Genomic DNA, 26,371 nt, shown 5'->3' with positions numbered 1-26,371 from the left:
ACACGTTCGGTTCGGGATGACAGACACTGGTATTACCGTCACATAATGGCATTCTGCATGCTGATACTGACAAATACAGTACAGTATATGTCACACGTGTGTCACTTTGATAGGTTTTTTAGGGCAAAGATGTCCTTATAATAGATCTTATGTAGCTGTGACAGCAGCTCTGTCTGGAGTGACATGTGTAGCAGACCAAGATCTGCACCAACGTTAGAGTAAACACATCTGTCACTCCCTCTCTGTGAGACTGACGAGGAGATCAAGATGAAAAGTACTGACAAGCATCACAAATCATTTATTTCAATTCAGTCAAACATGTTACTACACTTGTCCAATTCTCCATTTTTTTTTTTTGCAGTCTTGTGAGATATTTCTTTTGTGAATCAGCTGCAGCCAGTGCAGGTTGTAACAAAGAACATTTTTCACACAGGATGATAACTATCTTTCAGAATACTTCAGACATTTATGGAGTGAATGAGTGGCGGTCAACAAGATTACAAAATGAGGAATGATGTATGTCAAGTTTGAAATTGCATTCTGTTGTTCTGGCAAGCTGATAGGTTTGTGTACACTGTTCATCACGTGTCTTTTTTCTTACTGCGTGTGCCGCAGGTGTGAGCATCCATGAAGGAAATGGCCATTCTTTCATCTTCCTGTAGGGTGCTCTGGTCTGTGAAACTGCGCTCCATGGAGCCCATATGGCTCTTCTCCTGCCGGTAGGTAATGGGTGTCTTATTCATGTTCACTGGTTTCCTATTCATGGGTAAAGAAGAAGAGGGAGGGGGGGAATGCAATAAAGAAGAGATTGTAATAAACAGAGAGAGAAAGGGGAAATGTTATGTTCAGTTAGAAATAATATGGAGGCAAAGATTGTGAGAAACAAAAATAAAAAGGTGAAGTGAGGAAATAGTGAGAAAAAGGACATTGACTGCCTTGTTGTTTTCCCTCTACAACTTATGATTGACAGCCAGAGCACAAGCATGGATAGCATGGATCACAGAACAATGGGAGAGCAAAGAGGTGGAGTCACTTACGGACAGTAAGAGTAGTAGTCCCTTCTGGCAAGAGTGCAGGAGAAGGAAAAAAGAAATCAAAAGAAAGAAGAGATGTAAGATGAAAGCAATGTCAGCTGAGGCCACAATGCATTGATTACAGTGAAAATGAGATCCATCCTCTCGTGAACTAGGCTGTGCGGACGGCCATATGACACATGCAAACATACCAAGCAGGTGCTGACAGACCAAACCACAGCGAGGCAGAGCAACGTGTATTTCCTTCTATCGAATATGCCTCAGTGCTACACTTCAAGGACTAGACCACGTGGCTTCCTGTCACAGCAGATTTAGCAATCAATTCTCTTCGAGCTAACTTCATGGTGGCTTAGCAGTGGAACCCGGACTTATGTGCGGAGTAGTGGTGACTTTCAGAAACAACATTATTCAATATTAGCCTGGACGCTGTGTCAGCCATTTAATAATGATTGCTGGAGCCCCGAGTAACTTACTATTTGGCATGGCAGGTTCTTCAGAATTCAATTTATCTCATTTTCGTAAGGTTATTTGAGACTTAAACTCGACCGGCCTGCAGCTGCTGCTACATTAAAGCAGAGCCAGAGGTGTAGATGATCTACTGTAGGCCTGGGGGGGATCATTGGCGAATAATCTCTAAAAGCACACCTTTTCCCTCCCAATTACCATTTCATTTAAGGGTCAGGCCTCTGCTTGGTGAGCGTAATTAAGTGGCTAATTGAATTGCATCCGACATTTAATTAGATGCTTCACACTCAGATAGGCTCTGCAGACGAGAGTTGTTTGGTCCCCTCTGTGCACCATAAGGGGACGAAAACAATGCAGCTCTGGCTGTTGATCCAGCATCTTCCCTAAACAAGCATGACCTTTCCGAAAGTTCAGGAAGTATGAAACCTGATTCCTGAACTGTTCCAAAATGAAACATAAAAGGTAAAACAATGTGGGGGATGTGGTGAGATTGTGCATAAAGATGCATGTTATGCACTCCACAGTTATCAGCAGACGTTTACCCTTTCTTAATGATGATGATCACGGCACCCAGCAGAAGGATGAGGACCACCAGGCCTCCAGCGCACACCCCGAGAATGAGGCCCATCTCCTCGGAGTGTTGGGTAACCTCCAGAGCCTTGCGGTGGTCCTTGCAGGCCGCTAGAAGCAGAGACACAGATGCGCGTTAAAAAAAGGCACAATGCAAATACAGAAGATGAAGGAACGAGGCAGAAGGGGCCGAAGAAATGATTCACAGGAAAGTCTGAAGCAAAGAGTGTGAAAAATGTAAATGCAGAGATGGGAAGATTAAAAATTCACAGCTTTGAAGAACTTATCATTCATGAACACAAAACTCAGAAATGTAGATTTTTCACATGGCACTAAAAACGTTCACAGAGCTTATCCTCACTATTGTGAAGCGATCCACTGAAGTATAATGATCCTCTAAAAGCCAAAGCTACTTTTCAATAACAGTGGTATTTTGAAATCGCTGGCGAAGATGAAAGAGACACACAAATAAAGACGCGATGCCTGAAGCAATGTTCATTTTGTCCAACCCAACAAATCTGCAATCCTCAGACACACGTAATGACAATTTATGCTTTGGCAAACTAAATGATTGGCTGCAGAACAAAAGTTTGGTTGTCTGAGAGGTTTCAACTGGCTACTTAGGCTGTTCATGACTCATACGGATGTTTACAGAAATGGAACGGAGATGGGAAAATAATGTGATTGCTACAAATTGGTGTAGAAGAAGAAACTATTTCCATGCGAGTTGCAAACATGTCAGAGTGAGACAGGAAACTAATTTGCTAAGATCCATTAGTCATGTACAAAAAGAGCTTGCAGCACATTGTTCTCCAATCTCTTGTTGAGTTGCAAGACCTTGACACCTTGTGATATTACAATTGTGCAATTTTGTGCTATGCCACATACACTTAATCTTTGAGGTGCATTTCTATACAATACTGAATCAAACAACATTTTTCCCAGTCACAAGTAATCCATACAGCCCTACAGTACAATCTCAAGGTGCCCCTGTGTCTGTTGGCTACTGGAAAGGTCGCTATCATAATAGCGGGTTATTCATTTCCCTGGCATAAAGCTTTGTACTTGTGTAAATGGTGCTGAGCAGTGGGCCTTTCTTTGTCTTGTTCTAGGGGCCCAGTGATCTAGTTTCAGCCTGTCCTCCAGGCCTTGACAGCCCCGAAACGAGCCCTTCTCAGTCTATTGGAAAAGCACAAGCTATCTGGAGAGCGGTAGGAGAAGTCAGAGCAGGCCTGGGGATAGAGCTCTATCTTGCAGCCTGCTGGGGAAGAATGAGATCTAGGGCAGGGAAAATGAAAACAGAGCCATGTTTTAGCCTGACTATCTGCAGCCCCCGTGGCTGTTTTCATTTTCACTTTCCGGGGTGCTTTAGAATCCTGGACCAAAGTAGGAGAATATTTCATCGTTTGGCGGGATTTTTTATTCAATGATGGGTGTTTGGCATATCTGAATGGAGAAAATTAGTCATTGGCTTGATATTTGAAAGGAAGTGTTCCTTCTAAAACTGCTCAGGACGTGGCTTTTTTAATTGCGATCTCTATGTAAGATGTTGTTCCAAAAATGTGACATTTCTCTGTGTGCTGTTCAGTGTATAGACAGTGTCTATAGTGTCTATTAGACACCAAGTCTGACACCAAGTCTGATATTTTACTTTGCAGTACTGGTAGGAGACAGTTTAGTCAGACTGAATCAAAGACGACTTTTTTGTAGTTTCTATTCACACAGAGGGACACGCTATCATCCAACGATTCCTTTATGTCTGTGAGCTACTGTACCTGGAGATAACATCGTTTTCAGCCCGTCTCAAGGTGCTCCCTTCAAAAAGACAGCCGCAAACTCAGCACTTTCTGTTTATTTTATGCTGTGACTTCATTTAAAATTACACGTTCAAGTGAAATACAGGGGTGCATTATATTGGCCAGAAATGTAGATGAGAAGGTGAAAAATCAATTTCAGTTTTCTGACATTTTGGACAGATAAGGCGTTTTTGCCACATTTAGCCTCAAAATTTCTATTAAGCCAAACACGAGCATGAAATAGATTTCCACATGAATCCATGCACCTGCCACCTGCCCGATGGTGGAAATTGGCACTTAGAGGAGAAATGGAAGTCCATTGTTGTGTTGAGCCTGCAAGAGGATCCTTAATTAAACTGTCACCTGGAAGTTGAAATGTAATCTCCAGCTTTGTTATCCAAGCCAGAATCATTTGCCTCCACTTTGCTTGTGATGGGCTGCTTGATAATAACGGCTTAGGACCCGATGATGCAGAGGCTATGTTAATGGCAGAGGGATCACAGAGATCACAAACAGCAACTAAAAAAATCCTCTGACCTGTCGCACCTTGAAATTGGAAATCACCCTGAGAATTTTCTTCCTGTCAATTTGCCTTGCAGGCTCTATTTTTTTCGGTTACATCATCATGTATGTGGGTGATGCAATGCTGGCAATCTTTTAAATCATTTCTTTCCATTGTGCACTTTTCCTTCTCTTTCTCTCTGGTCTTTCTATTTCTGTGTTATTGTTAATATCTTACCTGTTTATTATTTTAACTGTTAGAGCTCCATTGTGCATTTCTTTCTTCCTTCCGTTGCTTCGTGTCAAAGAAAAGAGGCAAGCACACTGAAAAGCCCATTGGTGTGAAAAAGCATAATTAATCAATGCCCAACCGGGTGTCTGTGTGGGGCAGATGGAGTGGGACGCTGAGCTGAAATGGCTGGCCTTGCCTTTTGGCTGTATGCTTGAGGAGAGCCTCATCTCTTTCATTTTTCACTCACAAAAATAGGCCTTCACCAAAAAAAGACACCCCGCCAAGACAATTTACTTGCAAGGCTCTGCTTACTGTTGCGGTGCTATGATAACTATGAATACATGACTTTTATTCACCATGATCTGACAGTGTACTACAGCAAGAAGGGCTCTCCTGCCATCAGGACTTAGAGTCAATTTCCCTGCCCTTTTCATGTCTCCTTGAATCCAAAAACTGAGGCATAGAAGAGGGAGGGGGAGGGGGGGGAGGGGATTTCTCATACTGATAGGCCAAGGTAGCTCCATCTGGAAGTTTTGATCTGGAGGACCCTCCTGGACCTTGTTGATGTCAAAGCCATCAGATGTAGCTGTGTAGTAGGCTGCTGATGAGAACAAAGAGACTGCCTTTGATATAGTGTGTCCCAGCGTCTGCCCCCAAACAAACAGGATGAAAGCCTGACCTTAAATCCCTCCCTGCTTGTTGCCCTTTTCTCAGAGGCACACTGCTAAACAACAGGGACCAGTCAGAGAAAAATTCTCCAGATCCCCACCTTTGTACTTGAGAGAGAGGTGAGTATTGACTGCAGTATTGACTAAACTAAACAATACTGTTAAAATCACACTCTTAATTCCTGATCTAACGACAATGAGAGAGTAGACGACATCGCAAAGCACTCAGAAACGATGCAGGGAAATGAATTCAAGGTCACAGTGTTTGTGGGAGGAGAGATATTCATGTTGAATTACCTTTGCGAGCTATACGGATGCAGTTTATTCTGGATTCCTGAAAGAGAAAGAAAGACATCAGAGGGGAGGGTGTCGCTTTGCATTTTGCATAAAAGAGATGTGATAAAGGAAAAGAGGATGACGTGAAATACTGAGCTGAGACACAGATGTATATATCACATTGAAAATATGACCACAGACGATAAAAACGCACTCGGGATGAACATTAAAGCCTGATGTTACAGAGTGAACAGGTGAGGACCACATCTGGAACCACAGAGTTGTCTCCCCTTTCTGTTGTTTCTACCCTGACTAAATATTCAAATGACTAAACATGAGTGGGTTGCACTACGCTTCTCTAAAAAAAAATAAAAAAAAAAATAGCATAATTTACTTTTTGACAGAAACAAAGATAAACTATACAGGAAAAAAATATTCGGACAAAAAGGACAAAACAGCTCAGAGTTAAAAGTCCTATTGATGATGAGTTTACAAAGTGTTTCAAATCGGAGTTGTGGTGAAATGTTTGAGAAGGAGATCAGATATTTCCGCTGAAGGAGAAAATATGAGAGTTGAAAGGGAGAGAGCAATTAAGAGGAGGGATTCAGACCAGTGCACGACAATGAAAAGGAATTCATTTTATTCAAATTTCACTGATGACATCTCAGTATTATGAAAAGGGCCTTTGTCAAACAGCACTAATGAGATCCAAGACTGTAATCCAATTCCATCCTGCCACCACTTGGAGGACAGGCATTATCAAATTAAGATTTACAGATGCTAATTCAGGCATTATGGGACAATTATGCAAATGTTCACATTCGGAAATGAACAAAGATCACTTTCCTCAAACTCCAGTTAAATTGCTTTTTTTTCTTTTTTTAATTGAAAATCCATTTCACACTGACAAACACTTAAACAAGTTCTTAACAAGCTCTCTAAAAATACAGACCCGGGTAGTACACAAACATGTTGTTTGTCAGACAGACTGTCATTATATTTTCACAAACAAACCGCCAGGAGTCATAATATATTTGTTCTTCAAATAAATGCTATTTCTTGTATCTGTACTGTGAGTTATCAGAAATAAACTCTATTGACAGTACAGCCTGGTAAAATCCAATGTGGTTCAGTGGTGGAAAGTCAGAAAGTTTATTAAAAAATAATTCAAGTAAAATTTTGAATGTAAGACACACGCATACATATCTATATATGTATATTCCTGATACGTTCTTTATTCAGTCCTTATTAAATCACAATTTTGCGTAACGTATCGTAACATCACGCTCAGCAATGCCAACATGCTATGCAGGTATAATCTCCACCATGCTGACCCTTATTCTACCATGCCAACATATCATAGTTAGACATTTGGTCATAAGCCAACATATTGGACCTGATGAAGGTGCTTGGTGAAAAGTTTAGGGAAGTAAAAAGGCTAAAAACTGAATTCTCAAATCCTGGTTGAATATCTTTTTGTAAATCTAAGCTGCGTGAACTAATGACCCTCTATTCTGTTATATTGTGGCAAATATTTTTGTTGTGATACACTTTGAAAGCATTACTTCAAGTCAAGAAGTAGTATTGCTACTTGCGTGACTTTAAGGTGCTCTATTATATATTCTGAACCTTAATACAGCAGAAAATAACGATTGGCTCTGCAACGTTATAGTGGAGACATGTCTACCTGAGCAGAGAGTGAAATCGCTCTCCCTCCGTGTGTGTTGTTATCAGAGTTTCTCTGTGCTTTGCCGGCCGCGCGTGCCTTATAGTGCATGTGAGAGTGCCCCACTGGCTAGGTCATGGCTGCTGCTCTACGCTGCACTCGTACAGCGGTTCCAGCTGATAATGCCATCTCGACCCAATGGGTCTGTGCAAAAATGTAGAAGCCACCCTCCACCCTCCCCACGTTTACCACGGTTAGCTCTCTCAGCACTGCTGCTGTTGTTCGCATTGTTAACTGCTGTTAGCACAATTAGCTAATGAATCAAATAATTATTTATTTGATTCATTAATAATAATTAATCAAATTGCTTTATATTGTATTTTTTACTGTATGTGACTATGAGCCTGACTCATTTATAGGAAACATTATCCATCAAAAAAAAAAAGCTGACTCATCTGAACCTGCCTCTTAGAGACGGCATTTGAAACCTTACATTCAATCATTACTTGCTTTGGCAAATTAAGACAGAGCACATTTTTACTTATATTTACTCTGATGGTAAGAAATAGGCTGTTGTGATGGATAGACGCAAATCTCTGTCGCATGCACATTTGAATGGTTGTGTGCCGGCTCAGCAGAAGAGCTGATAGGCCAGCTCCAGATTGTGGGACACACATCACACGTCTGGCCGTGCTGTGCCAGTCACGCCAGAGGCGCTGGTGGTTCCTGGCAGCTCTAAATACAAAACTCAAATACCAAATGCTACAAAGGCTCTACGGCACACACTCAAGGTTTTACAGTGTGTGTGCTTGTGCGTGTGAAGTTGGGAGATGTAAGTGTAAATGTTATAAATGACTATAATGTGACCTGCAAAGCTACAGTGTATCCACAGTATTTCAAGTACCTCTTTAGATGAATCCATCAAAGCAATTAGAGAGGCTTGACAGTCACTCTCCAGATAATTAGCATGGGTAAATGCCAAATATTATGGGCCCCATATACTGTTCAAACTATTCCGACTGCTGTCACAGTTGTTGCGAATTAGAGGCAATGTTATTTCACACAAACACATTCCGGAAAAAAAAAAAAATCACACTTAAACTGACGCAGACTTTGATTTAATGCACTAAATAATTAAATACAGAGGCTGACAATTTATATTTTGATAAGGTGCTCAGAGTGCAAATTCCTTGACTGCCAAAATGCCAAATATGACAACTTTATCACCACTTCCATATGCAGAAACCCTTATCTGCAATTGTTTTATCCAAGTAAATATGTGATGGCTTTTAATGCCAGCTACCCTTTCAGTTCAAGAGCAGGTGACAGTCTTTTTCCCATTTTTCCACAATGAGTGGGCATAAGGTAATTATGTTTTCATCTTCTGAATAAAATCCCCAAAACTACTATAATAAATACCCCACAGTACATAGATATGCTAAATGCATTCATGCTCCTTTCATTTAGAATGCTAAAATTCTCTTTTTTGGCCTACATTTGTGTGACAAAGTGAGCACAGTGTTAAAATGTAAAAGGCCTGAAATACATAATTGCACACAGAGGATAAGCAGGAATACAAAACACAAAGGAAGACACAAAATAGCACAAAACACATTACGCAATTATAGCATTCCAGTCCATACAGGCTGCTCGAGTCAAATCTTAACATCTGCTTTGTGGTTTTAATAGACTCTCTCATTAACACTTGTAAATAAATCTGTAATGTTAACAATATCCTTAACAGGCAAGAAAAGGGCATCAGCGTCATACTGTATAATTTTGTTGGACTGTTAGTTTAATTGCTGTTATGTTATGCTCTGTTATGTTATCTTGGGTTATATAATCAGTACTTTTTCATGCGTCAGTTCATGTTGTCACAGCAGTGCTGCGACATGTCTTCTATGCCTTGCTGTTGATTGGTGTTATGCCTAGCAACTAGCTGCCCCTCAGCAGTGCTGAACTGATTCAATTGAGCAAAATCCCAAGTGTTTTAGCTGACATCGCGAGCAAATAAAAAAAAAGAAAGTATTGTGCCGAAAAAAGAGCAAACGTCACACCCACAACACATACTTTGCATTGACAGAGGTGTGATGTCTGAAACACTGACCTGACAATAAAGCAGCATCTAAATTTACATTTTGTGACTAAAACATTTTGTGCAGCCATGAAAATGAAGTTCCTTCCCTGCCAGCACTATGTTGTTCCTTCAAAAGGAATGGTTTCAGCACTGTAGTACCAACACAGGACTCATGGCCAGATTTCTGTGACTGTTACTGTATTTTCAGGCGACGGCAGCAGTGTTTGAAAGAGTGGGGACAGTGTTGGCTGTGTGATTTGGCACTGTGCTTCCACTCATTGTGGGTCATGGATGCTGGCCTCCTGCCAGGCAAAACAAAACCTAATCCCATCCGCCGGTAAAGCCAGGCCTCCCCGATCTAATCCCATGCTTCGTAGCCGAGTTGTGTGAAGTGCTCACACTGCACTACCTCCGTGTGTTTCTCCACTGGGTTGGAAAAAGATCCCACTGGTGTCCATGGCATGGGACTTTAACCACCGACAGGACATGAAAAGTCGCACAGACCAGTAACCCAGTTTGCATGTATTTACTCCCAGATGATGATCACACAAGGCTTCATTACCTACGGCAAGAGCGCTCAGCTCAGTCTGTGAAGATGAAAGCAGCAGCTTTCTGCCCCTGATCATCTGCACCTGTGCCCAATTATCTTTAAGTAATTGCCTCACCCAGGTAGCAGCTCTTCCTGTAATGGAATTTGGAAAGGTTATGTGGCGTCCTCTGGGTATGACTTGAGACTGGAGGGCTTTGTGTGCACAAGAGTGTTGAATTGGAATGAAGCAACAAACAGCAAAACTTTGTAAAATAACACCCTGCTTCTCAACTAGCAAGGTCTACCACCAGGATTCACAAAGGTTTCTGGTATTTGGACACAAACCCTGAAATGTAAAAGATTTAAGCCAGGCTTACCTCGGTCTAAAAATACTGAACTGATTAGGTACATAAAGAAAGAGACGAATAGATAAGGACGTTAATGAAAGGGCCATTGAACGAAGGACACGAGGCAACAACAAAAGGACAAAAAGAAAGGAATAGGACAGAATAGGAAAAGCCATGTGAAGTGAAGTGCGTTGTTGACTCTGAGTAATTCCAGCTAATCACATCTTTGCTAGCTGTAAGTAATTGCAAATAATTCCCTGTTACACCGCCAGCTCAATATGTTTTCATCCAACAACCCCATTCATGGAACAAATACTCTTTCAAGGGTTGTGAGCCCAGACAATGCCAACTGTCCTACAGACACAACCATAGCATTAGTAAATACAGATACTCATTAGCAACACTCCTCATTATGCTGAACACTACTGTCGACATCAAGTGCTGCCAGATCTTCCGCACCACTGGTGGGAGTTAACAGTCACTCACCCCTCTGAAGTTGCTCATAGCCTGGAAGTAGACAAGGTAGCTTTTGCGTGGGTCCAACGGGCTGTTCCAGTAGCCGTTGTAAGTGTGATTGTCTCCCACGGTGAAGGGACTGGCCTCTGGGAGGCTGCTGGGCGGCAGCTCGGCTGTGTAGTAGTGTGGTGTGCCCCGGGCCTGCGCCTCACCGTGGGACATGGGCAATGGGAAACACTCCTGAAGCCCCAACTCTCTCTTTACTTTCTTCACTGTTTCCTCTTCAACCACCACCTGGTATGTACTGGACACAGAGTGGATGTGCACCGTAAGTAAGCCATGTTTAGCGTTAAAAAAAAAAGATCTAATACATTTTATGTACACTTGAGATGATTTTCTCACCTGACAGGTGCCCCTCTGCCTTGGGCGGGGCGCAACAGGACAGTAATGGTGCTCTCTGTCTCGCTCAGGGGAGACGGCATGTCTCCGTAATCAAACGTCGGAGCTGAGGACACAGAAACGAACATATTGGCTTACCCAGTGTTTCGTTCAGTCTACCTTAATCCATTTTTAACATACGTCTCTGCTTCCTCATGAACATGCTCAGCCCCTCAATATCTTGTGAAACTGAAAGACCTCTTAGACCCAATACCCATATCCTCATATTGAGTACACCGTCTGAATTTCTCTTCTGGTCGTCTTGGATACAAGACCAATTAAGCCTTATGTGTGTGACGCTGAATTGACCGGGTTTCTCATTTGAAAGGTTTTGGCCAAAGTCCTTCGCCTGATATGCGGTGGCACATTTCTTTAATATCTAAGTCACTTAGCGAGGGGAACGAGAGCAAACTATTCATGAGGAAACAATGATTATCTTATTAAAAAGTGGTTTGCTCACACCGCAGCAGAGAAGGGCTGACATCAATTAAGCTGAGGCATTAAGGGAAACTCCATGTGCATTTGTTGACATTAAAGGTCTGTTGAGGTTTGTGAAACTAAAAGAGGGTTTGATGCCTGCTGCCAGATAATGTCGGTTTGAAGGATGGTTGTGTATCGGCCACAGTGGTGCTCACGTCTTTACGTGTATGTGCGAATGAGGAAATGTGTGTAGTTGGATACTCTGCGGTGGGTATTGCTTGAAGATGCTGACAGTAGTAGCTGTTGAAAGGTGTTCAGTGTTTGCGAGCTGTCAGTGCCGATGTGAGAGACACTCAGTGTAAGTGAATGTTCTGCACCGTGGGCCAGTGGAGGAGGTTGAGGGTGATCGGCAAAGACTTTTAGACTGTATCTGCGGTCTGGCTTTGTGCTGGCGTTCTGTTTGACATACAGCCAAGTAAGCAGTGATTGTGCTCTAAATCTATAATTAAACTAACCGGGCCCCTTTGTAAAGAGATGGGACAGAAGGAGTGAATAAATGTGTGAGCGAGAAAGGGTGGGAGTGGCTGTGCTGTGCGTTCCTAAGGGGTGTAATCCCATCCCTTAACAAGCACAAATGCATCATTAAGAGGAAATAGAAACACCAATGCTGGTTTTCTATCACCAGTAATAAGCTCTGAGACTCTCGAAAGTGACACTCTGGTCCCAAGGATGTACTGCATCTTTCTTTATGCATAATATACAGCAGTGTCCCCTCTGCTTCCTACGAGTTAATTTGTGTCTTGAGGACTGGGAGATGACAGCGTGTCATTACTTTGGGGAGGCAATGGAAAATAGCTCTTACACTCTGGGAGCAGTAGTTTTGCCTCCGTGAGAGAAGAAAGACGCGCAGGTCAAAAGAGAGAAAACTTGGATCCTAATTACAGCGCGCAGTGGGTGAAGTCTGGTGATGTACCTGCAAGGTGCATCAGTGATAGGTGGTGATGGCACAGGCGCTATATGGAGAGGCTGCCTTTTTCCATTTCTATTTTACAATCTGACGGCAGCTTTCACACTCCCTCGCAAGCACACATGCTCAGCTTCTACCTGAGATGTTAGTGGTGATTTCAGTGAGGGCGGTCTGCCCAAAGCCCTTGACTGTGCGGGCTCGAACTGAGATGAGGTAAGTTGTTCCCGGGTGGAGGTTGGAGAACATGTGGTAGGTCTCATTCTTCAACTTGGACACAGTTCTTCTCGGCCCCGGGACGTTGATGCCTGGATCAGACGACTCAATGCTCTGGTAACTTATCTGTTGAAAACAAGATGGTGTCAGGGTAACATCATAAAAACCAGAGTCACCTTAGCACTGACTGTAAGCCTCATTATAGTAGCTGCTGACAAATTTCAAGTGATAGATTCATACTGATCTGCAGAGGTCATAAACTCTAACAGCTCCGTCATAAAAAGTAATTTGACAGTTTGATTGATACGATTCACTTCACTCAGAAATTAATTTGCTTCTCTAAATCAATTGCTAATTGCTCGTGTGTCTTTATAGTGTTATATGAATACTGTAGGACTTGATTGGCATTGCCACTGTTAAGTCAAAGTCATAAGCAACCTGGAGTTTTTCAAAAAGTGTTGTGAGTGGTAAATGATTGGCTGACGGAGTAATGCATGTTGAAGGCCATGGACCGAGAACACCACGCACGCAGTAAAAAGTCAATTCAAGTGTTGGAATCAAAAGCGCTGAGTGTTTATGAGTTTAATTAACTCTTTAATTAAAACTCAAGAATTGCTGTTCATGAGTGTCCTTTTAAAAGCAAACTATTTGATAAAGTTTCTCCTCAAGAGGTGATTGGCCTTGCCTCCACAGTACTCTCATGAGAATTTCCACTCAAGCCAAGCTCAAGCCTTTGCTGATTATCATAGAAGAGCTTAATGCTGACTCATGCCTCCTTAGTGTGGAGGTAGAATTAGGAGCCATCCAGTGACTAAACACAGACAGAGCGCCGTGCTTCCTCGACAAAGGCAGACACAAAAGACGCCTGACTGTGCACGGAGCAGTGAGCAGGGCTTGCAAAACAGCATGGCGGCCGATGGGCTCAGGCAGAGTGGTCAATGGTTTATACTGAGAGACATGAAGAAGTTATTTTTCGAGTTCTACATTAGTTCATAAAGTTCAACACACTCAGAGATCCTGTGCATTCTCCACTTTATATGTCAAACCACAAGTCCGATTTAATAATATCCTTGAGGCGATGTTGCAAGTGAGTGCAAGGAAAGAAGGCTTGAGGATAGGTAAGCAGGGTTACTGATGGCTCACCGCAGACAGAAGGTACACAGAAAATCCAAAATCATTATCTGGCAAAACATAAGGCCTGACACGGGGCTCTGTTTTAATGGCACAAGACCAGTGTTAAGTGATGGGGCTTGGCCATGTGCACAAGGTCAGAGAGAGCGAATCCGAGTAACGCTGCTATTTTTCCATTTTTCCACCGTGCACTACATGGTTGGGTGAGGGAGAATACAAATTGGAGCAGAGTGGTTTGGTGATTAAGTACGTCTGTACTATGCCAATTGCAGTGGCAGTTGAAGAAAATGGCTCACCAAATAGAGAGGAAAGTACTTTTGCACTGGGCACAAAAATACCAAAGGAAAAAGCACTTTTCAGTTCCAGGAGCATGCTAATATATGTTGCTTGAGATTAAAAAAATGTATGTGACTGGACGTGCTGTGCAGTTTGAGTATGAAAAATGTCACAACAACACACTGCACCTATAGCTGATGAAAACCAAAAATACTCTCGTTGACCAAACATTCTGACCACAATGTCAATTTAGTAGCTCTTCTGGAGCTTTCTATCACATCACGCATCTTCCTCAGCAGATGTTTGCGCAGTTGACATGAAATTGCAGATGGTCAAATTTAAAGTTGTCTGTGCACTTAATGGACTTTTCATCAATGATTTGGATTAATATTAATTTGAATTGAAAAATAGATATTTGAACTCCTAGAATTGAGGTGTTTGCCAAACCTTTGAAAAAACGCTATAGCTGTTCCAAAAGCAAAAAAACACAACAGCAAAAGTTTAAGGAATGGATTAGAAGGTGTGTTAGTGTGTTTATCCGCTTCAACTGAAAATGCAAAGCCAGTGCTAATGCATGTCCGGCGAACTTACCTACAGATAAAGGGAGAGGGTTAGCATTAGCTGACTACATTGTGTGGGGAAACAGGTTACGTAAAGAAATAAAAATCATAATAGCATTGTTAAGTATTTTCCAACTGTTAAGGACACGGCCCTGGATGCTACGAGTGTAACTTATATAAGAGTACATTAGCGGATTTGTACTGTGTGTTGTTGGATTGGAGGAAACTTAACAGTCCAGTAATGCTAGCCCCAGATAAACTCCTTATCAAAGACAGCGTTTGGTCGTCATCCTCAAGGCCTTTCCTTTAGTAACGTTAAAAGGGAAAAATACTGTTTCAATAAACAGTTAAGCATGAATCTAAACATCTGCCTTGCTCGTCCAAGTAAGTCAACTGAACAAAGAACTACGCTAACCATGCTAACAATCTTTAAAGTGACAAGACAGACGGTGTGTCTCTCTGAGCTCACCTCATATTGGTTAATTAGGCCGTTGGGCTCGACGGGCTCCTCCCACTTCAGGAAGATCATGTCATCCAGCGGGGTAAAGGTGAGCGACTCTGGCGCTATGCCTCCGGGAACTACAAGAAATTGACAGAACAAACATTTGCCGGGGAAATTGAAGTGCTAATCCCACAGTGAGCTTCTCCTGTCAATATCACAGAAGTGAATGTCACAGTGGCTCAGAACAATGCACCACATGAGACACTCAGACGAGTGAGCAGCAGGCACAGCACATCAGATAAGGACATTTATGAACTGCATCAATTATGTAACCACAACGCAGACAAGAGAAATAAACTCGAAGATGGATCCTATAATTTTACATCAGTATTCAGTTGAAATATGTTGATCGATATGTCAGACACTTGCTGGTACACTTATTTCTGAATGGCAGTGAGAGGACATTAGACAGTTTTTTTGGGCCATTCAGTTGCAGCCCCAGTCCCCATGGGCTGTGTGAGAGCTGTACAGAGAAAGACTTATGTGAGATGCAGGCCTGAGGCTAAAGCAAGATCCAAAACAGCTGAGTCAACTGTTATTCTTTGAATTGAGTTAGTCTAGAGCAGCGGTTCCCAAACTTTTTAGGCCGCGCACCCCCTTCTACATCCCGACCGGGTTCGCGCACCCCCCCCCCCCTTAATAAAAAAAAAGAAAAAGAAGCAACAGAGCCTTTTAAGCCTTTATAGCGTGGCATTTGTTTACAAGATTTAGTCCGCTGTTAAATGTTGCAGTGTGAACACAAACCGAACAAAGGAGCAACTGCAACATTGTATCATATTAATCCCTGAATCGGAACAAAGCAAACGAACTGAAGGTGTGAAAACGCCCTGAAACACTGCAACAAAGTTTCAATAACTTTCAGTTACACAAGGCGTCACTTTTAAAGAGCAATACGGATGCGAGCACACACGCACAGGCTCAGAGGCAGATTATCACATTTAATTTACAATTAATGAGCGACTAATGTAGCCAGGATGTCTTCGGACAAAGCATCGATGCGGCGCGACACAGTGTTGTTGGACACCGGGATCATGTCCAACTTTTTTGCTTCTTTCTCCCCAATCATACATTCCACCATCTCTCTGGCAGCTGGCAAGCTCACGTCTTCGGCGATTGTGTGCGGTAGCCCCTTTCTCGCTATTCTGTAACCAGATATGAAGCCCGTAGTGCGTCATTTATAGACCCAACACATGAATGAGACTGCAGTTGTTTTTGGCTGTTTTGTAACTCCTCCAATTTCGATTTAAAATATGTACGGGGCTTTTGACTTGCACTGGCATGCTTGGTGTTCAGGTGGCGACGTAAATAAGAGCTTCAGACTGTTAGCCAGAACCTCACTGCACACCACGCACTGTGGCTTTGGGGAATCTGCGTTGCCAATCCAAGTGAAGCCCAGACACAGATACTTTTCATCATATTTCCTCTTTTTTTCCCAGTCTGATGCTCTCTCTCGTTTCCTCTTTTTTCACCTTGACTCCGCGATGGGCCGATGTGCTCCCGATTTGTCTGTGCTATCCCTTCCTCCTTTTCGGTCTCCTCCGTCTCATCTTCCTCTGACTCGATTTCTTCTCCCGGTCTCTCCCCAACGCACCTCTCCGTTCCCCTCGCCTCCGATTCCTCTCTCTCTCTCTGTCCCTCTCCTCTTTTACGACTGATAGCTTCAGATGTCCCACCTGACAGTTTTTAAATTAAAATTACATTTTTTTTTATATTTAATATTATTACACCATCAGACCGCCATTACACTTTTCCTCTCACGCACCCCCTAGAGCAGGCATGTCCAAAGTCCGGCCCGCGGGCCAATCACGGCCCGAGGTCAGATTTTATACGGCCCGCGCCTTCTGTCTTAAAATGCATTATTTATGGCCCGCCAGCACAGTCAAAACGGAATGAATAAATCATACAAATTCAACATGCAATTCCTATTTTTACCTCATGGTGGCAGCACCACTCTGTAACTGTCTGGCTGTTTGAAATTGGCTCTGACCCTTGAACTGTCATGGCTACGGCAAGTAAAAAAAGGAAAGTCGATAATGAGGGCCGCCGCTTCCAGGAGAGGTGGAGATCGCAATATTTTTTTCACCGAAAACCGAAACAACTGTGTCTCCCTAATTTGTCATGAGACTGTTGCCTTGTTTAAGGAATATAATGTAAAGAGACACTACGAGACCAAACGTGCTAATGCTACAACAAGCTATCAGAGAGCGTCTGTGCTAGAAAAGTGAAGCAACTCCAAGATAACTTGGCCACACAGCAGCGGCCCCTTTCACATGAAAACATCATCAAAGTAAGCTGCGGAGTGGCCGTGGTAATTGCTAAACATGACAAACCTTTTACGGAAGGTGAGTTCATCAAAGACTGTGTTATGAAAATAGCAGAAAACATTTGCCCCGAGAAGAAGACAGAGTTTGCTAATGTTTGCCTGGCTCGTAACACTGAAGAGCTATCATCAGATACGAAGAGACAACTTGATTTTTTTCGTGAGCCTGTTTCATGTGTGTTGAATTTAAATGTCAGACAACTTTTCATCACCCTCACTAAGTCATATTTAAGATTGTCTTGAGGTGAGAATATTGATCGGTTCCTATGTAATTAGCTTTTAGATGGCTTGTTCTTTGTTATCTGACTTTCAAGATGTGAAAGAAAGGCAGAATAGTTGTTGAGATGTGTTCACACATGAATGCTTACATTTGGTTACATTGCTATTTGCTGTCATTGAAAATAAAATGATAAAATAACAATGTATGTATAGGCTACTTGTATTGTTTAAAATAATGTCAGCAGGGACTGTTGGCCCTTGGGCATTTTCACATTATCAAATTTGGCCCTCTTTGAAAAAAGTTTGGACACCCCTGCCCTAGAGGCAGCTCGCGCACCCCCAGGGGTGCGCACACCCCACTTTGGGAATCCCTGGTCTAGAGGACAGCTTATTAAGGCTTTTGGAAGAAGCGTTTATAATTGACATGTACTGTATGCATATATGTATATATATATATAGATACAGTATATACTGTATCTATATATATATATATATTCAATCACTTCAGGAAAAAAAATCTTTCTATTGCTTTTTAATTTTCTCTTGATCTCTTTCTATCTTTCCCCGTATCGTATCGATCTTTTTCTAAAAACCTTGTTTGTTTCGATTTGTCTTCACGGTAGAATTGATTCCTCCCTCACCTGCCATGCAGACGATGTGCTGCGTCACAAAGGAATAATAGGAGATAAAAAATAAGCACAAAATCCTATCTCAGGGTTGCCAGAGACTCAGATATACCGGTAATGCTTTCTCTGTTGTGTTATTTTCGTCTAAAAATGAAATGGATCTTTTGTAATGCTGATTCCGCCTCAGTCACACTCAGTCACACTCAGTCACACTCTCTGTATTGTGTCTAAGGATGCATAGGAGCTGTTGTTAATGTTTTGCAATATCTAGCAAATTTACCACATCATATATGAATTTGTGTGGTTTACCCGCATATCGTGCACTTAATTAATACTTGAAAAACATCATAATATCTCAAAAGCAACCATCACAGCATGAATGTGACCGTAAAGTTCTGGTTGTGGCCAGTCTTAGGTCAGGATAGTCTCCTGTCTGACATTTGCTATGAATATATATATGAATAATATATGAACAGCTAAACAATTAGAGGGAATCTGCTGTATTTTATTTCCTTCATTTCCTTCATTTTGGAGGATGCAGGATGGTGCTGTTGAACTGTATACTGTGGGCGACTGTGACTAAGTGGAGAGCAGGGTCGCCCTACAATCAGAAGATCGGCGGTTCGATCCCCTAGTCGATCCGCTAGTCGATGTGTCCTTGAGCAAGACACTTAACCCCAAAATTGATCCCGTAGCTGTGCCTAAGATGTGTGAATGAGTTGACTTAGACCCCGTCAGTGGGTGAATGATGACAAGTAGTGTGAAAGCGCTTTGAGTGATCGGAAAGAGTAGAAAAGCACAATACAAGTACAGCTCATTTACCATTTATTGCATTATAATGACTGACTGTGTTTCTTTTATTTTGTCAACCCCAATAATATCAATGAGGAGAGGCTAAATTAGAGAAAAGACATATTTTTATTCTATATCTCCTGATGTAAGTAGGATTGGTTGCAATATCTTGATGCATTAGACTGCATTAGTTTTAGCTTGGTGTGCCTACTGTATGTTAACGTTAAAGGTAATCAATTCTCTTAAAATCTTTACCATTTTGTAATGACACTTTTCATCTTTAGTTTCCCTGGCCTCTGCTTCCATACTATCTATTCTGTAACCTCCCCGGGAGACTTACTGTCCTCCTCGGTCTGGAAGGCGACCTCTCTGCCCTCTTTCTTCCCCTCAGGGTTGGCCAGTGACAGACGGACATGGATGCCGTGGTAAGGTGGCAGATCACGCAGTGTGAAGCGTGAAGCATTGCGCTCCACTGCCATGCACTCGCGCACAGTGGTGTTGTGGCCTCCGCCGCCTCCCGCCGTGGTGTAGCGGTAGCACAGGGACACTGAGTAGGTGTGGCAGCGTGTCAGGTTGAACGCCAAATTCTCCCACTGCAGGGACAACTGCCTGGACTGGATATCGGTGGCTGCGAGGCCTCGCAATGCACGCATAGGCTCTGGGAGGGAGGGAAGATTGAGGAAGAAAAAAAGAAAATTGAGTAATAAAGAAAGCGGAGACAAAAACAAGCAATGACATTAGGGAAGTCCTGAAGGCACAATACTGAATTCTAGAAAATTAAACCACAGGTGACTTCATTTTATTGTGAAATATTTGATTTCCCAGCATACGACACTGCCACTGATCCCAGGACTACCCTAGCAGTCTTTCACTTGTTTCCCTCCTAGATGCGGCCATATTGCTCTGCCACAACATGGAGGTTGACATGTTGACACACCCACATCCCCCATGGCAGAGCGGGAACTTGTGCCAATTGTGCTAATTAATTGGACAGCCTGTGGGTTGCTGTCGCACTCCCACCAGTCCCCGCCTCTGTTTTCGCTGAGCAAATTGGACTATCCAGCAGTTATACTTCCTTACCCTGAGGTTTAATCCACACACAAAAAAATGCCAGTGCTTTACAAGGGCACTCACTTCCGCTGGTCACTTTTACTTTTGGGTCATTGCGACGGCCAGATGTATTTTTAGAAGGCACCGAGTTAATTCTGGTCACTGCCGGGTTAACTCCTGACTTTCTCTGACTAAAAGAACAACAGCCCTGTCTTTGATATCTCCCTCAAATGTGATGGCTATAGCTGAAAGATAAAGAGAGCCTCTATACACAGAAGCACAGACCAGCCAGTGTTCAGGAGGATGTCGGAAATCTGAAGCGAGGCTGAGTTAAGCCAAGGACATCCTCAGTATCAATGGGGGCATTTATTATCAGTGGCCATTATAAACGCAGTCAATTCCTTTTTGTCAAGCAATATGCTACCTAATGTATTGTATTGCTTCATTCTTTTAATAGGGCACGTTGAGTAATGGGCCAGGGAGGCAGGGAATGACAGCAGAGATATGGGGTACAGGAAGAGATCATTGGAGTTTGAGGTTACTGGCCAAGGTCTTCATTCCCGTACTGACTCGTGCACTCAGTGGGATTTCTCACTGCAGCACAGATTAGTGCAAGGAACTTAAATAAGGCAGCTAATGCATCACTTAGTAGGAGCTAATGCACTAAAACAAGAATTATCTCAGAAAATGGATTTTAAAGTAGCTGTGCAAGGACACATAGATATGCATGTGTTGTGTTAAATAATTATTAAGTCCAGTCTCTTCTTTTGTTGTGTCTCTTTTCATCTTCTATTTCTCTCTCTCACATCTATTTTACATGTATGTTCAAACAGATAAACATTTACATGCTACTGTAACATAAGATACAACATCCCTATGCCAAGATTCTTATGCACGTATTACTGCCTATGGCAATTCTTTTAAAATGAAATTGTATGACATTTCCAATCTATACCGAAGGCTTCTGCAGTCTCCAGCTTTCACTTTTAATTTGCTGTTTGGCAGTATGGCCGTCGAGGCGTAAATATGACCATTGCATCGATCAGAACCTCATCCAGACTAATGTGACGGCAGATAAATGGGTGGGCACAGCAATCGCAAAGTAGTACACTGCGGCCAGCAAGAAATGTTAATGTTCCATTGTTCAGTGTGGCTGAGGATTGTCTTAATGGTGCAATTGATAGTCTGCACAGTCTGAGAGCTAAATAAAGAGAGGCATTTAACTGCTGAGTTGATGAAAGTGCCGCCAAAGAGGCCACAGTGTGCCCATTGTGGCTTTTCTCAAAGTGGACATTTGTGCCAGCCCCTTCCCTTTGCTTCGTCCGATCTGTGTGTATGCCACGGGCATCCATTCTCTGGCACCCTGTGGCGTGAAAACTGCAGCCACCCCAACATGGCCAAAGCCCAGAGCACCATGTTGATCCTTGGAGATTGGAAGTTAGAGTAGATGTGACAGGTTCTGGTTTATTATCTCCCCTAAAACTGTGAGATGGGATAGCAGCAGGACAGAGCAGACTTGCCTTATATTGCATGCATCGGTGGAGGGTATCTGCAATGACTGTGTCAGACGGGAAAACCCAAATTGATACAGACATGCACGCCTTTACCCATGTGCGAGCAAAAACACAAGCACACGTAAATCCAACCACCCCAGATGTAAACGTACAGGGAATTTTGGCTGAGAATGGAAAACATGATGGACGACATGCCAAGAAAGGCAAAGCACTTGTGTTCCAAATGTGTCTAATTTCAGGCTCCAGTGTTGGCTCCCTCTTACAGACCAAGAGCATCATGGGCAGGGGCTTTCCAGAAGGTTCAGTGACCCAGCAGCAGGATGAAGCCCATTAACGTAGTTCGGGTACCACCTGCAGTACAAATGCCCGGCTCTCCTCTGTGATTTACTTGTGGGGCTTCAAGCTGTGCTAATGCACCGTGCTGATAATCACAGCAATGGCTCATCAAGCACACCTGGATGGCCATCAGAGCCAGGCAGAGACCGTGTTCACATTCACGGTCATTCGTTTTACAGCAGCCGTACGAGGACAGTTTGACTCCGCGAAGTTGTGTATGCGTACGCCGGCTAGCCAACGTGTTTGGGAAGGATAGAAGTATTCAGAATGACCATAGAAGAGCGAGATTAGTCACGGTGGGGAGACACAGCTCCTGGAGAGGAAATTCACTTCCCTCCTAAATACAGCAAAGGTTCCAAAATTCCCTTCTGTTCGCTGGATAATTACCACCTCCCTGAAATCACCGCAGCACCCCCACCATCTATTTTCTCCTCCTTAAACCTAATCAGGCCAACAGCAAGGTCGGACGATTAGGATTCAGCAGTAGTATGTGGGGTCAGTAGGGATAGCGGAGACCAGATGGTTTGGAGGTTGACCAGGGGGAGCTCTGTTGTCTCGTGCAGGGTCAAGCAGGTGAGATACACCAGGCGGAAGAGGTTTACAGGGTTGCAGCCTACTGTACAGTGTATAACACATCAATACGCCCAGGTAAGGGCTGTGAACACGGAAGGAAAAACGACAAGACAGAACGATTAGCAAAATGAATTTCACCTATACAGCCTGTGTATTGATCTAGCACTGCATCTAAATGCCCTGTTTAACAGCTCAGCAAACAGCAGTATCACTTATGCCACACATGGTTGAACAAGCTAATGTCACAGTGGTTGAAATGTAAATACGTCATTAAAGGTTGAGTTTAGTGACTTTCACAAACACCGATACCAGCAACTGAAAGCAATTTCCGTTCGCCGTGAATCTCCTCTCGCTTCAGCTCTCGCACATTTGCTCTCTCACTTTGAAAAACCACTCTCTCTCCCCCACGCATACTCCCACACCTTCCCTCCACTCTTACTACTCTTGCCATCGACTTTTTCCACTTTTTTTTTTTATTGTGAATTTTCTGTGTCTCTTGGTGCAGGGATTGGGGAGGGAGCGCTGTGAGCTCACTCATGGTGCCCTGATGAATGGGGGGGTGTCTTTGGCTGTTGAGAGAGGAGAGTAGCTTTAATATGTCATTGGAGAGGGGGCCAGGGAGCCTCTACTGAAGCAGTGTAGGGAGACATGTGAGGGATGGTGTGTGGCAGGAAGAGACCGTTGGGCATAGGAAAGAGTGATGACCATGGAAGACTCAAATCCACAGACTGCCTTTGGGTAACACAAAGCTCTTCATTTTGTGTGCCTGCGAGCGCTGTGCACACACTGCAGATGCAGGCAGCGGTAATGAGTGTGTGCATCTGCACCAACACAGTGCTCTTTGTGCTGTATATGTGTACATTTTAAAGTGAGGATGGGAGTGGCTTGCCGGTATCCCACTCATCTCCCTGGGTGTTCTGTGTCTGCACACTGACAGATGATAGGGGTGCACAGATGAGAGCGGGGAGTGCAAAATGTTGAAGAAAAAAAAACCCTGATCGGAGGAAAAGCTTCACCCGAGTGATAGGTGAGAATGAAAACCGAATAGATTTAAATCTGCATGTTGCTGTATCTTTAGTGTAAGAGGAAGCAGGAAGCAAGCTAATAGAGCTGAAGCAATGTGTCTATTATATAATTAGTTTATAAGAAACTACTGTATTTTTGATAATTGGTTCATTGTTTCTGTTGTTTTTCAAGCAAAAGTGGTAAAAAGCAACCTGGTTCCAGGTTGTCAGATGGGAGGATGTGTTGCTTTTCTTTGTCATATATGACAGTGAGCTAAATATCCTCTGATTTTGGATTGTTTGCATAAAACAAAAGATTTGAAATCATGTTGGGCTTTTGGAATTGATCATTTTCAATACTTTCTGACATTGATAGACACAATATTAATTGATTAATATGGCACATAACCTGCAAATGAATGGATATAATCCTTAGTTTTAGGCTCCACAAACCTGTTATGAATATGTGAAGTTGTACAGATAGTATATTGGCCAAAGTCATGTGTCCTTCATTGTTTATTTTAAAACACTTAGTATCTGTTTACTGTGATTGACATGTTTCCACCTACGTCACCAACACATTTTGTCCATTTCCTTCTTGTCCATTTATTGTTCGTGCCAAAAATGCCTATCCTCTTCAGTAGATATCAAAGAAGCCTGCTTTAGGCTAGTCACTGTCGTCAGTCAGCTGTTATCTTTTAAATAACAGTCAAGCCAATATTGCAATATCTCAGTCTCCTCAGCTCCAGAGTTCAGAGAACGCCAGTGATAGCAAATGTGTCTTTTCTTAAGAGATAAGTATATGCAGCGACCGAGTCACAACTCGTCTATCAGCTCCTCTCTGATTGAATTTGAGCAGATTATCGTGACAGATGTAGCCCCATAGTGTAAGACTCTCTGAAGTTTCGGGGTGTTGCTGTTGGGCTTTGGTACTTTGAGCTGTGGACTTTTCATGGAATTAATTAAATGCAAAGAAGACACATTTATCGGTATTATTTTAATCTAGATTAAATCTATAAACCTGTGCAATTTAGAAAATCACAGAGCAGCATCCTGGTACAGGTTGCATTGAAGACCCTGCTGCCGCATGGTTGTGGTTTCTACCAAACAGCCAGGTGTTCAACACACTGAATTCGCTCATCCGGAGCTCTGGGGGACTGCAGCACCTTAACAGTGCACACTGTAATTCCCCTAAGCACGACACATTGCATAATGGGTCCTTTCAGAGGATTGTCTCTGCCCAATAAAAAACAAAGAGTGAATAGCCGGTTTTCTCTGCAAACATGACAACATACTTTCATATTCAGATACAGCAAAGAAATTCATGCCATAGAAGAGATGTAAGTGTAAGTAAGTAAACAATACTCCATAATTCTGCTTAAAACAAATAACATTTGTTACAATAATAGAAGTTGGGTGGTGCGTTTTCAGCTTACAATGCAGCAGCAGAAGCAACTGACCAGTAAACAGCAGTTTGCAGTATAGTACTGACAAGTGTCACAAGAGGATTAGAGGGATAAGAATGAAAACAAAATCATCTTTATGTCTTTCTCATTTTTCCTTGTGAACTAAAATACGTTCACCTCTAACAATCCTTGAACACTTACACCAACACCATAACCCAACATGACAGCATTAGGGCGGCCGCGCCCTGTCCAGTCATACAGTGTGTTACGAGCTCACCTGCACACTTGGTCCTGCTCACGAGAGGCGGTCCAGGTGGGCCGGTTCCTCCCTCTCCGGGCCGAGTCAACAGCACACTGATGTGGTACTCTGTGTCTGGATCCAGGTGCCACAGCTTATAGGTGACCACGTTGACTCCGTGCACCTCTGACCACGGAGACTGGCTGGCGCGGTACTCAATCTCCTTCCTGATAATGGGGCCATCTCCCAGGATAGAGTTGGTGTTGAGCTGGATGATTAGGTAAGTGGAGCCGGCGCGCAGCAGCTGGGGTGGCGCAATGGGGGATGGAGGTACTGTCGGAGGAAATAAAAAGGAGTGTTTTTCGTTTTCCTGTTCAAACACAAGTTCAAATCATTAAGAGGCATTTGCTGGCGGGCCCATAACACTACTCACAGTCAAGGGAGGTAAAGTTGTGGTATAAATTTCATTAATCAGTTGTATGCAAACTGATTTCTCACTATGTTTAAAGCCTACTGAGTCTTAAATGAGTCCCCAGAGACTGCAGGGTGTGAGCAGGTCAAACTGCATCCAAATAGCAGATTAGTCATACCTATTAACAAGACATTCAGATCCTCGTATAGATTTTTTAGCAGAGTAGTGAGTGAAAAAACAGCTGTGCATGCAGTGATGCAGTGCATTGAATGTGTATGATCTGTGTAGCTGAAGGATTAAGTGGTGTACATTCTTTTCTCTGACTGAGTGTTCAGTCCTCAGAGCTGATAACCATGATGAAAGAGGAGACTCTGCATCACTGTCTGAAAAGATTGCCAAACCGAGGATGAATTCCAGAGCCCACCGGTCAAATGTCACTTACTGGCAGATCCAAGCCACTGAACAATTACACGGGCAACAGTGTGAGGGAGGGAAGGGAATGCAAAAGAAATGAGGACAAAGCATGAGAAAAGATCAGAGTTAGATCTGTGGCTGTGACTAATCCTTCATCCGGCAGTGGTGCCTCTGTCTTTTATGGCGCTCCTCTCTGTAAGCTTTCAACATTACCAGCCCCTCACCTCTACTCCCGGCTGCTTCCCTTTGCCTTGACTTAGCCTGCAGCACCTCATCTTAGGGCGGTCAATGAACATTATGTCTCCATAATGAAAAGGCCGACTTTAGGCCTAAGGCTAAGCAG

The 26,371-nt window shown here is 43.0% G+C and overlaps 1 protein-coding gene across 1 annotated transcript in view; it reads right to left on the bottom strand.

Annotated features, from left to right (window-relative positions):
* ptprub (protein tyrosine phosphatase receptor type Ub) overlaps nt 1–26,371 on the bottom strand; it is a 144,879-nt gene that overhangs the window by 25,461 nt on the left and 93,047 nt on the right. Inside the window, exons 7-15 of the mRNA XM_079274951.1 lie at nt 25,242–25,535; nt 19,422–19,739; nt 15,092–15,201; nt 12,580–12,781; nt 11,020–11,122; nt 10,648–10,921; nt 5,564–5,600; nt 2,042–2,180; nt 602–756 (exon numbers count right to left, since the gene is read on the bottom strand). Of these exons, the coding sequence (XP_079131077.1) occupies nt 602–756; nt 2,042–2,180; nt 5,564–5,600; nt 10,648–10,921; nt 11,020–11,122; nt 12,580–12,781; nt 15,092–15,201; nt 19,422–19,739; nt 25,242–25,535 (1,632 nt within the window). The remainder of the gene's footprint in view (nt 1–601; nt 757–2,041; nt 2,181–5,563; nt 5,601–10,647; nt 10,922–11,019; nt 11,123–12,579; nt 12,782–15,091; nt 15,202–19,421; nt 19,740–25,241; nt 25,536–26,371) is intronic.

This window comes from Melanostigma gelatinosum (genome assembly GCF_949748355.1).
Source record: "Melanostigma gelatinosum genome assembly, chromosome: 9".
NCBI lineage: Eukaryota > Metazoa > Chordata > Actinopteri > Perciformes > Zoarcidae > Melanostigma > Melanostigma gelatinosum.
This window is presented reverse-complemented; position numbering and strand designations above follow the sequence as displayed.